The sequence below is a fragment of the Belonocnema kinseyi genome, chromosome 8, assembly GCF_010883055.1.
Source record: "Belonocnema kinseyi isolate 2016_QV_RU_SX_M_011 chromosome 8, B_treatae_v1, whole genome shotgun sequence".
In the NCBI taxonomy this organism is placed as follows: Eukaryota; Metazoa; Arthropoda; class Insecta; order Hymenoptera; family Cynipidae; genus Belonocnema; species Belonocnema kinseyi.
In genome coordinates, this window is record NC_046664.1 from 104,336,008 (window position 1) to 104,347,892 (window position 11,885).

At 32.6% G+C, this 11,885-nt stretch overlaps 1 protein-coding gene across 4 annotated transcripts in view; it reads right to left on the bottom strand.

Annotated features, from left to right (window-relative positions):
• LOC117178020 (dedicator of cytokinesis protein 9) overlaps positions 1–8,393 on the bottom strand; it is a 30,196-nt gene extending 21,803 nt beyond the window's left edge. For 2 of the 4 annotated variants that reach the window (XM_033369212.1, XM_033369211.1), the window contains exons 1-12: positions 7,957–8,393; positions 6,594–6,710; positions 6,306–6,484; positions 6,134–6,203; positions 3,929–5,031; positions 3,683–3,844; positions 3,527–3,606; positions 3,199–3,452; positions 2,875–3,116; positions 2,699–2,804; positions 1,840–2,211; positions 740–937 (exon numbers count right to left, since the gene is read on the bottom strand). In XM_033369212.1, coding sequence (XP_033225103.1) covers positions 740–937; positions 1,840–2,211; positions 2,699–2,804; positions 2,875–3,116; positions 3,199–3,452; positions 3,527–3,606; positions 3,683–3,844; positions 3,929–5,031; positions 6,134–6,203; positions 6,306–6,484; positions 6,594–6,710; positions 7,957–8,055 — 2,982 coding nt within the window. In that variant the 5' untranslated portion in view covers positions 8,056–8,393. The remainder of the gene's footprint in view (positions 1–739; positions 938–1,839; positions 2,212–2,698; positions 2,805–2,874; positions 3,117–3,198; positions 3,453–3,526; positions 3,607–3,682; positions 3,845–3,928; positions 5,032–6,133; positions 6,204–6,305; positions 6,485–6,593; positions 6,711–7,956) is intronic. The other 2 variants (XM_033369213.1, XM_033369210.1) reach the window with 1 other exon arrangement.
• Positions 8,394–11,885: the final 3,492 nt, after the last annotated feature.

Consider the following 11,885-nt stretch of genomic DNA (forward strand, 5'->3'; position numbering starts at 1 on the left):
GCTCTTAATGCATTTTTCATCAACGTCTAAAATTGAGAAAACGTGCTCCTCGAGCGAAAATAAAACTTCCACCTTCATTTTCTCGGAACCTGATTAAATTCTTCAATCAGACTTTTCAGGGCTCAATTTAGCACTGATTAATCTTAAAAGTGCATTTTAATTTTTTCTTCAAACTTTACATTTTATTTTGGAGTAAGTTTTTCTTCTCTCCTTTAAATTCATGAAAATGTATCTTAAGTCTTTAATTTTTTGTATCAGTTTTATTTGTGCTTCAAAACATCAATTTGATATATCAGGAGCATACTATATAGTTTACTTTTAAAAACTTTAAGACATTTAAGAAAAGGCACTCTTATATGTAATATTCGTGAAGTGTTAATAGTTATAAATTTAATCACGCGGATTATGGATTTATACAAGTTTTGCTTTATTTTACTTTCTTTAATTACTTATTCTTATTGTGCGTTTTTAGTTATTTTATATACCCAATATATTCCCCCTGTCGGCGCCACTGTCATACTATGCACACTTTATTTTTATTAGGCTTCGCTGTTGGTCTCAAGCTGCAAGCTAACGGCCATCGCCAATACTATGTACATATATATCCAACTTCATCATTTGCCGAAACTACTTCAATTTTAAGAATAAATCTACTACGCAGCTATAATGTGTGTAATTTTGGGCCAACCTGATATATATGTATTCTTTGTGTACTTTCAAAACAATTAAGAATACTTACCTTTATTCTCTCCGTTGTGAGTAAATGCTGCGCCATACTCTTTAACATGATTTCAAAAAAGAAACCAGAATGGTGCATAAATTTATTTACAACTAGAAAATCAGTATTGGTTGGTTGTAGTAAAGTTGGAAGATGCTTTCCTAATTGTTCGTGAACAGTCGGACTACCATTTCCTTTCGAGGGCGAGACAAAAACGAACTGAAAATTTTATAAAATTAGTAGAAAATTAAATTGTCAGATAGTCCGACCGATAGAAATCTCTGAGTATATTCTAAAGATTCTCTAGGGTCAGAGAAGCTCCGAGAAATTCTCCGCAGGCACTCAAGTAGATATATTTAAAGGTCCAGGTAGTTCTTTTAAATGTCTTAAAGACTTTAAAATGTCCTTTCCGAAATTAAAATAGAAATACGATCATAAATAACAAGCAGAAAGGCTGAAATTGAAATAAGAATTCGATCATAAATAACAAGCAGAGACGCTATATCAATACAGTAGCCGACACTCAAGGGTCCTTTGTTAAGCTTTTGGATTAAAATTTAGAAGTAGATTTTTTAAATTTCATAGTTAACAGCCTAAAACATAATAATTCGGAATCTACGGGTTTCGATGATTTCAGATATCTAACTTTTTTTTACATGCTTAAAATTGGAATTAATACGACGTTTCTCGTAAATGGAATGAGATACGCCAAAAAAGACAACATTTTTTAATCCAACTAGAAAATTGTATATTACTATATAAGTTATAATTATAAATAAGTATAATGAGAAAATTCATTAATTAAAAAAAAAAGTGTTAATAATTTGAAGAGAAATTTAAAAAGGGAGAGTCGGATTAGCGACGGCTAACTACTGTAAATAACTCTGCCCGCCCGGTATGCGACGAATACAAAAGAAACTATAATACCGTCGCACCACTCTTAAACGGACCACTAAAAGTATCTTGAAAAGGACCACAATCTCTCAGTTTATCTCAGAGACTAAATCGTTTCAAATTGACTCTGCTTATAGTCTCAAATGGGCCAGACTATTTCGCTGGAGAATACTCAGAGATTTCTATCGGTAGGGGAGTATCTAAATTCCTCTTTTTTTAAGGGTTACCTTCACGTAAGCCTGTAAAATTTCCTTGCGACCAGCCTCATGCACCATATTTATAATATGAACCAAAAGCCTAATAATACAGAGTCCGATTTCGTCGCTAACATTACAAGTCAGTAAGGCAAAGAGCTGATTTAAAATTGTAGGCAAAAACGTGACGACCGTCACCAGCTGCATTGCGTGAGCCGCTTTTAGAATTTTACACGCTTCGGAATCTGACGGCATGGCTGAAGGTTTCGTCTCCAAAATTCTTTCCGCATGAGCGAAAAGATTGTGTAGATGTGGATCTCGTGTAAAAACAGTTGAATTGAGTTGAAAGGCCAGTGTGAAGATTGGACGCTGCGAATCAATCCACATGATTTCTGGTCCAGCGTTCTAAGGAAAAATATAAGGGTTTTGCTAAATATGACCTCAGCATAAAATCGATTTAATTTGCAATTAGTATATAAATATTATTTGCACACACGCAAACGCGCGCGCGCGCACACACACACAAACACGTCGTAGATTATGCCACAATAAGCGGAATAACTTGTTCGTTTAGTCAACATTAGTATATTGAGCATGCTTTATTTAAGAAGCACAATGAATAAAACTTGCATTGTTAATGTTGTAAAAAACAGAACATGAAGCGATGTTACCTAGTCGGAATAAGAAGAGATTAACTCACACGTTGGGTGATTAAATTAGAAGACCCACAATACACTTTCTGAGCCAAATTTTTTAAAGATAAATAATTTAAAACTTTGAAAAAGCAGAAATAAGAGTGGGCTCATGGAGAGTATAAAGTGGCAGGTCGAAAGTAAAGTAGAGCCTTGAAACACAAAGGTTATTAGTACGAGAAAGAACAATTAGATCTTACTCTTACCCCTTTTCCGAGGCCAAGGGGTTGAATTGAAAGATATCCAGAAGGTAAATGTGTTGCAACAGGCAAAACTTGCACGTTAGCTTCTGTATCGACATTTAACCTAAATGAAAATGATTTATAAATTACAAATGAAAATACGATCCACGAAGCACTTTTTTTGTTTAACTTACCGCCCTTTATGCAGTAGAGGTAACCATGAGTATCCAACACAATTTTCAACTCCATTTTCCTTTTTTTTGTTCATATCGCAGCTGATGTGGTAAAATGAAAAGAGCAAGTGATGCTTTACGTGGAGTTTCGTAGGCAGTCTGATTTTCATCTCCTCGTACCAGGAAGGTGTAGCGTTGTGATGTAAAACTGCACACGACGCTCGCAAACGCAAAAGAGGTCCGCCTGGCCGACCATAAATACACTAGAAAATAAATCTATATTAGTTTCAAAAATACAACATAAAAAGAGAATATTGAACATAAAAATAAGAATATTTAACTTGCCCTTAAAGGGACAGCATTCTCGTTATCGTCATCTCGTAGTTCAACAATACAAGCAATATTTCTCGCTCTCGTAAAGATTTTTTGAGAGTCGAAACAAAGACTTTGAGGGTAGACGTAAAGATGATTGACAAACGTCGCGTAGGGGTGAATTTCTTTTTCAGAAGAGCTTTCAAACTCTGCAATCTCTAAAGTTGGTTCTGTAGCTGGAGGCAGTGGAAAGGGCTTTAACATTGCCAAAGAAGTCGTTAAACTGTCTGCAAATAAATTTTCATATCGAATTTGTAATATACGAAATTCCTGAAAAAGAAAAGTTAATTTGAAATCTTACTGTCAGGGATGTCCGACAGAGGTTCGATTTTTATTTTCAACCATCCAGGTATGGTGGTCAACTTGTTCAGTTTTTCTGGCCTGAACAAAAATATAATTTTTTTAGTACTGGTAAAGCATTTTTTGACACTCGATAGTTTGAAACTTGTGTACTCACTTTCTATATTCTGAAAGTAATTTCAGTAACTCTTCATCTTTTATTTTGTTCCCCTCCTGCCTGTATACTGCCGGAAAATCAGACGACGTATCCAACTCATTACTGTATAACCTAAATAAAGGACGAGCTGACCAGGCAAATGGCATTCTATAATTACCCAATCTGTGACATTAAAAAAGGGCATTTTAATCCTACAAATAGATCTGAGTTTAAAATAAAGCAAATTAGTAAGAAAAATTAGCCTACCTTTGGCAACAAGCTTTGACTTGTTTATGCACTTTCAGGCCAAGGCGCGGATCTTTGGTGGCACGCAAGTATGGCTCAGAAGTTTGATAAATGCTCCCCTGCAAAATCTTATCGATCCTCACAACCAGAAAAATATCCGGATGAGGATTGCTTATGCTAAAAATAGCCTGTTTACTGAATCTGATCCATTCAGATGGAATACTCGACAAATCATCAGGAAGCTCAACATTCTTTGAATCCTCAGTCAGGACACTAGGAGGACTCGATTCTTTCACCAAATCACAAACAATGTCATGATTGACCTCAAAGTGGAAATTCTCGGTGAGCTTTCTTCCATTTCTTGCATCGAATAAACACAAGGTCGTATAATAAGGCTCCACCTGACAAAGTGACGCATTCTCATCAATCTGCGCCTGCAGTCGGAATTTTAGGCTTTCGCACTTGACAAAGATTCTTTGGCCAAACTGTTCTTTGTAGGGGTCAACATTTCCCTCGTAGGAATTGCTAATCGTCGATTTCGCCAGAGTTATGTGAGGATATAAACTCAGAATACGCTTTCTATTCTCTCTTCTAGCCAATGCAATGCTTGTATCTGTTTCTCGAGCGTACTTTATTAATTGAGGATTCATACTCTGCTCGAGACCTTTTAAAGTTCCGTAAACTTGCATTGGTTGTGGAGAAGGTGGAGGAGTATTGCAGGCTCTTTCTAAAGAAGCAGCTCGCTTTTCTTCCTGTTGCTTGTAATGTTGTAGAACAGAGGTCAATTTTAAAATCCAATCTTGCAATTCTGTTTCGCTGTCCGCGGCTAGAGTGTAAGATTTGTGATCAGCACTCATTCTTAACTCGAAGCAATATCGACCACGTTTCGGGTTTCGTACAACCTCTGTACAAAAATCCATTACGATCGATAACTTAGCTTCACCCTTTTTCTCGTCTTTAAACATTTCTAGCATGTAAGTGCCATCGACCTCCTGACTCAATTGACAGAAACGGCGCTTGAAAGACTTTGACCCAATATGAGCAAACATACGATCGCTGCTGCCGATTTCGGGACCTTTCATCAGGTAACCTTGTTTTGCTAAACCATCATTTTTTGCAATTACCTAAAATAATAAAATATATATCATTGCATTTTTACCACTGGGTCAAAGTATCAAAGTATCACTGTATCAAAGTTTTCTGAACTTGTATTTCACGTAGATGTATTGAATTATTTTATTCCGAAATTTGATTTTTAAGATGGAAAGCTGTGCTGTCAGATAAGTGTGAATCATCAAATCACGAAAATCTCTAATTCTAAAATGTAAAATGTAATTTTCATTCGAAGCACATTTTATTAAAATTGAATAATTTTATTTTGTCTCGAAACTTGTCTATGATTTTTTTTACTTTTTCGAGATTTTCAGTCATTTTAGAAACTTTGGATGCTAAAATATAATCATTGTTATGTTGAATTCGCAGGGTATTTAAATTTTCTCTGTAACTAATGACCCTGTAAGTTTCTCGTTCATCCCGAGCTTCTTTCTCACAAAAGAACGATTTTGAGAATAGTTCAAAAGACCGTTATTTTGAGGATTTATTATTATTTTTTTTCTTATTGGTTACAAGCGATTAGTATCAAGTTAAAGTTGACATAAAACAAGATTTGAGTTTTAAAGTTTAAAGATATTTACACGGAAAAAGAGAAAACCAATAGCAAACATGTAGTTTGAGTGCAAACCTATTCGTAAGTTCAATAAAATACACGTCAAATTATTTACATAATTCATCAATTAAACTTTGAAATCATTAAATTTATGACGAGAAACATTTTTGAAAAGGAAAAGAAAAATAATGAAAAACTTAAAATTTTCCAATTTAATATGGTCGAATCTCAAATATACCTTAAAATAGCGACCTTTTAAAACTATTCTAAAAGTAGTGATTTTTGGAGAAAGAAGCTCGGGAAGAAAGAGAAACTTATAAAGTCATTCGTTCGAGAACCGATTAAAATACTCTGTAAATCGTTGATTTTTTTTTATCTCTCAAACAGATATTCATCCGTGAAAATGTGGAAAACCTCCAAAGTATCGAATTTCAAAGGCAAAAAGGCTGGAATTTTAGAAAAAGTAATTAAAGAACTTTTAGGGACGAAATAGGCAAAATAAAATAGAATAATCAAAGTACCAAAATGTTCAGTTTGTTACTGAAAGAAAATAATAATACCTCGTCAACTTGGTCGATTTCTGTGTCAATTTCATAAACTTCATCCTTCAGATTATCTCCTTTTGTTATTCTAGAAGAAATTGCGATTGAAAAGCATTAAATAAAATACAGTTTTAATCAAATAGAAGTAAATTAGAGAAAAGTGAAATAAATTTTATTTTTGAAGACATACTTTGGCAATTCAAGATAGGATCCACTGTAGGCAGAATATTTGTAGTGCACCAAACTCCAATTCGATGCATAACTTTTCTTGCATTCTTTAGTAAAGAGACTTTCCTGGTCGTCCGCAGATTCAGAAGTACGTTGTACAGTTGGTACAACTGTGCGATATCTTCTGGGTAGGACGACTTGCTGCGAGTTGATTATAAATTAATATAAATTAAACTGAAGTAAATTTCAGCTTTTTATAAAAGTAAAATATCAGCTTTTCTTTAAACGATACAATTTTAGGAAGACTTACTGATACATCATCTGGGGGATAAAGCAACAGCTCACGTTGTGGGTCATTTTGTAAAAGCGTCTTGTTTTTTAACACAAAATTCTCAAAGTCAATGGGTTCAACAAGATGAGGTTTGTTCTGAAATTAAGAAGAATAATATAAATGCATTGTAGTCGAAAAGTAATAATATTTACTTTATCGAATTGTTATTGAGATCTCTAAAAATCGGTTCTATTTATTTTTCAAAATAGTTTTTCAGCAAACATGTCACAATTTCGCTTCTTTCTAAAAGTTTAAAATATTTAGCAAAGCATATTTTCTTGCGGTAATCTCTTTAGTTTTACAATAATGGTGGCAAATTTTCTTTCTACTGATTGAATATATTTACAAATCTCTTAAAACAATGATTGCAATCAGTCTCACAAACTTGATCAACTTTTAATATATTTAAAATCCTAAGATATCAGTTTAATAAACAAAATTCTTTACTTTGTATTCAATTAAAATTATAATATTAATCGCCAGATACAAAAGAAGCACAGTAAATATAATAATTATCAAAATAACTACTGACATCACTGCTTCTTCGTTCACCTCGAACTTTGTTAGCGTTAAGACGTTAAAAAAATTTTAAAACACGTATTCAGAAAGTTTACATTTTAGATTTAGTCTGAGATATGTAGATATTTGTAATACAAATTCTTCACGTTTTTTACATTTCTACCTGAAAATCTCATATTATTAATTAAAAATGGAAAACAACTAATTATAATAACTAATAGAAAATCGAGGTAATTTCGAAACTAGCGATGTACGACTTTTTCTTTTTTTTAAGTCAATCAAAACAGAAAAAAATAATACATCTTCCGAACAGTATGTAGTAAACTTTAATTTGAAATCATCCAAATAAAAAAAATTCGAGAGTGCGGAATATTCAAAAATGTCTTTAGATTAAAAATATTCTGTTTTGATTGAAAATACTGAAGTTCATATAAAGTCTAATCAACATACGAACAAAGATTCCACAGTCATAAAACTTAACAAAATAATGACCCTAAAAGAATTTACAATCTTTTTTACTTCAGAATCTCAAGATAAAAAATCTCTATCGATAACCTAACTAAAAAAAAAACTTTCTTTCAATAAACCCTTCAAATAAGCTCTCACTCATTCCAATTCCGAGGTCGAACGCCGAAGACCGGATAATTTGACACACGACTGACGTTTCCATAATCTTCAAGAACCCCACCTTACTCATTTATAAGCCCAAGCAAACATTGCATAATTCTTATTAAGAAAACAACCCGAGACACTTATTTACAGACTCTAAATGATAAAAGTATAAAAGCTGATAAAGGCATTAATTAGATTCCAATGTTTTTACCTGCACAGTGCTTTCGCGAACAACCTGCGAGACAGTTTCTCTAAGTTGAGCCGCCATACCAGGCTTTCCCAGGCCCCTTGTAAATTTTCTTTCACTCATTTTAAACGATGACACATTAACATTGTCACCTCGAACTCCGCAAATGGTCCGTAATCATCACGATGATCACTCACTCTTTGGCTGCCAGTTTACGCAGCACACACACCTGACACGTTTCTCGTCGGCATCAGTCGGTATATCGGAATTCGGTTTCGGAATTTTACAAATGACATACAAAAAAAAGCAAGGAAAGGATTCCTAAATTCCTTAGAGAAAATTGCCAGATGAGCAAATGCTCTTTTTTTTTATTGCGCATTGCTCGTTTCCCGAGGAAATACAACACGTCACTTTAATTTCCGGGCCTTTGGTCACATAAGACTGATTAGTTTGAAAATCGAAGCTCGAAGGGCTAGAAAGTAGAGGTTAGGGCGCAGAGGACTCGAGTCAGAAAACAGGTGTATTTGTGGCGCAGAATCTTAAACCTAGCATATTACATCATTCTAAATTTAGATTATTAATTTTGGGTTGCTGCTAGGACAGTTTTCTGCTCATTATTTTCATGTTGATTTATAGTACCACGAGATCAAAACATAATAGAGCTGCGAATGGTTCACTAATAGTGAGCATGGAAGCGCCCTGTGAGGAATTTACTTTGATTAATAATGAGTAATTTAATCGAAAAATTACTTATTACTATTTTAACCCTACTAATTCCATCATATTAATAATTATTATGAGTAAATCGGTCCACAAATGACGTAGCACTCAGTTGGCATAGTCACACTCGCATATGTGATGTCATGAAATCTGAAAAGAACATGGAAATATGGAATGTGGACTGAGAACATTTCTGGGTAAATTATCGGGAATTTTACCATTATAAGCAATTTTTAAACATTCGGTCTATTTCTTTTTTGTGTGTTCACAGACATTTTACGTTGTGATGATAGCTGGCGAGGGGTCTGCATTTTGAGGGCTAAGCAATAACACCAATTGTTTTGGACAAAATTATATTTCAAACCTCTTAGTCCTAGTTACCTTCGCGCCGACCTCCAATTAAAATAATTCATATTTTACTAATGTAAAAAAATCAATATCTGGTTGAATTTTTGGAAAAAGGAGTTAAATTTAAATAGAATAATTATTTATATGCTAAGTTAGTTTCAAATTTTTTAACCATACCGATGCAGAGATAATTAATGTCAAAGTTCACTACTTTGACATGTAGTTCATCAATAGTGCATGGGCACTTTCCACATTTTAATTTATAGTAATTAAACGCTCTGTCAGAGAAAATTAAAAAAATGTCAGTATCAGTGCTGCTTGAAAATACAAATTAAAAAAAATATATCAAGTTTTTCCACCAAGTAGTTTCATAGATAATTCAATGAAAAACATTGAAATTTTAGTCACTTTCAAGCTAATAAACGTAATAGTATCGCATAACAGCAACACTGTTTCTTCTCTCCAGCTTATTGAGTATTCTAATATTACGTCACGCTCGGTCGGTAACATCAAAATCTGTAAGGCTATACCATTTAGTGGACTGCAAAGCATTATTTTGATAGGAGTTTGACTAAAGTTAATTAATTTCGGCGAAATTAATTAAAGAATCGTGATACAGCTTTTCTGTTAAGAAAGAAAAGCCATTTATGTCATTATTGTTGGCAATTTGGAAAATATGCGATTAGGCAATCCATCACGAAAAATTACAATTTGCCGTAATTGAGGTTATATAACCTCAATTTCCGGCGACTTATGTCATGATACTTTTCGATAATAAGTGATTTTAAATAGTTTCATATCAAATAAGGTTATATCAAAGAGATTAAAAGATTTTAAAAGACTTTAAGTGATCTTGGGATTTCTCGAAAGATTTTTAACGATTTCAAACAATTTTGAAGGAATTTTAAGAGAATGCAGAAAAATTGAACGATTTTGAAGGAATTTTACAGATTTTTTAAAGAATCCAAAAATATTTACGGATTTGCAAGCGATTTGGTCAAATTTTAACGCAGTTTAGGTGATCTTAAAGACTGTCAAACGAGTTACTGAAAAGTTCTTCAAAAAGATCTTAATGAATTTGAAGAGATTTTAAGTTAAAGGGTTTTTTTAAACTTACAGAATTTCTGAAAAATCAAGTGGATTTAAGGAATTACTATAGGGACTTGACGAGATTTTAAGATTTTCTTTTAAAGGACTTAAAAAGAATTTTAAAATGATTCGAGATTTACAAGAAATTTTAAAAGATTTTAAGACAGTTTTAGGGATTTTAGAGCTACTTAGAAATTTATTTTTAAAAAAAGTAATTTTAAAAGCTTTTAGTAAATTTTAAGAAACTTCAAAGGATTTAAAAGGATTCAATGATTTAAGGATCTTAAGAGATTTTAATTAATTTTAGTCAGTTTTGAAATTTGCAAAATGACTTCAAAGAAGTTAAAGGGAGCTCGAAAAAATTCGGAGGACTTTAAGGATTTCAAAATAATCCAAAAATATTTCGAAAAGATTTAATGATTTATACGAGATTTTATAAGATATTACGACAATTTACGGGATTTTAAAGAAAGTAATTGAAAATTGAAAATTTATTAAAACAGCTGATGTAATAAATTTTAAGTGATTTCAAGGTATTTAAAAAAAGAAATTGATTGATTTAAAGATTTTCAAGAGATTTTAAGAAATCTAAGAAAGTTTTAAGTATTTTGGATTTAAAAGATATGAATTAATTTTAGTCAATTTTAAAATGTTTTAAATTATTTAAAGTTTTTGAAAAGTTATTTAAAAAGCTTTTAATTAATTTATTAAAATATACAGGATTTTTACAGATTTGAATTAATTTTATTTAGTTTCGAGAAACATTGAATAATTTTAAATGACTGTAAAGAAGTTGAAGGGATTTCAAAAAAATTCGGAAGGATTATCAAGAAATCTTACAGGATTTATAAGAGTTCAAGTGATTTTGAGGAATAACTAGGGACTTAACGAGATTTAAAAGTTTATTTTTCAAGAATTTAAAAACATTTCTAAAGGTTTTAGTGACTTTAAAGAATGTTAAGCAACTAATTTAAAAGTTTTTTGAGAAGATTGTAAGTTATTTGCAAAAATTCAAAGATTTTAAGGATTGTCGAGAGATTTGAAGGAATTTAAGAATACTTTTGAGATTTTACGAGATTAAAATCATTTTTAGTCAATTTCGAGATACTTCGAAAGATTTGAAATGATTGCAAAGAATTTGAAGGGATTTAAAAAAAGTCGAACAATTTTAAGGATTTTCAAGAAGTCTTATCGGAATTCTAAGAAGAATCACAGACTTTGATCATTTTGTTTGCTCAAAGTGCAAAAATAATTTCTTGACATCTTCGAAAAACACACTTTAACAAACTACCAAAATACAAGAATTTTGACCGCCAGCTATCATAACAATTCAACCTAACCTCAATCACGGCACATTATATTTTTTGTTTGTGGATTGTCCAAATCGCACACTTCCCCAATTGCTAAAAATTATTTAAGAAGTAGCTTTCTATGTGAGAAGCAAAGCCATATCACGATTTTTCACTTACTTTCGCCTGCAAAAATTAATTTTAGTCAAACTCCTATATAATCAATGGTCAATGCTTTGCAGTCCACCAAGTGGTATGGCCGTAAAGATGTCGAGGTTACCGACCGAGTATGACGTAATGTTAGAATCATCATGGACATAGGAAACACGGGACTAGGCATGTCATCCTAACTTGGCGACCGGGGTTGAATCCACGGGAGGGTGGAGAATTCCATGAGTGGGGAGAGCCGCCTTCTTACGATGTGCCATTTGATTATGTGCGCGAACAGAGCATAATCAGAACTGCGCGGCCCAGTCTTTACACGAAAACTAAAAAAAAAAAAAAAGG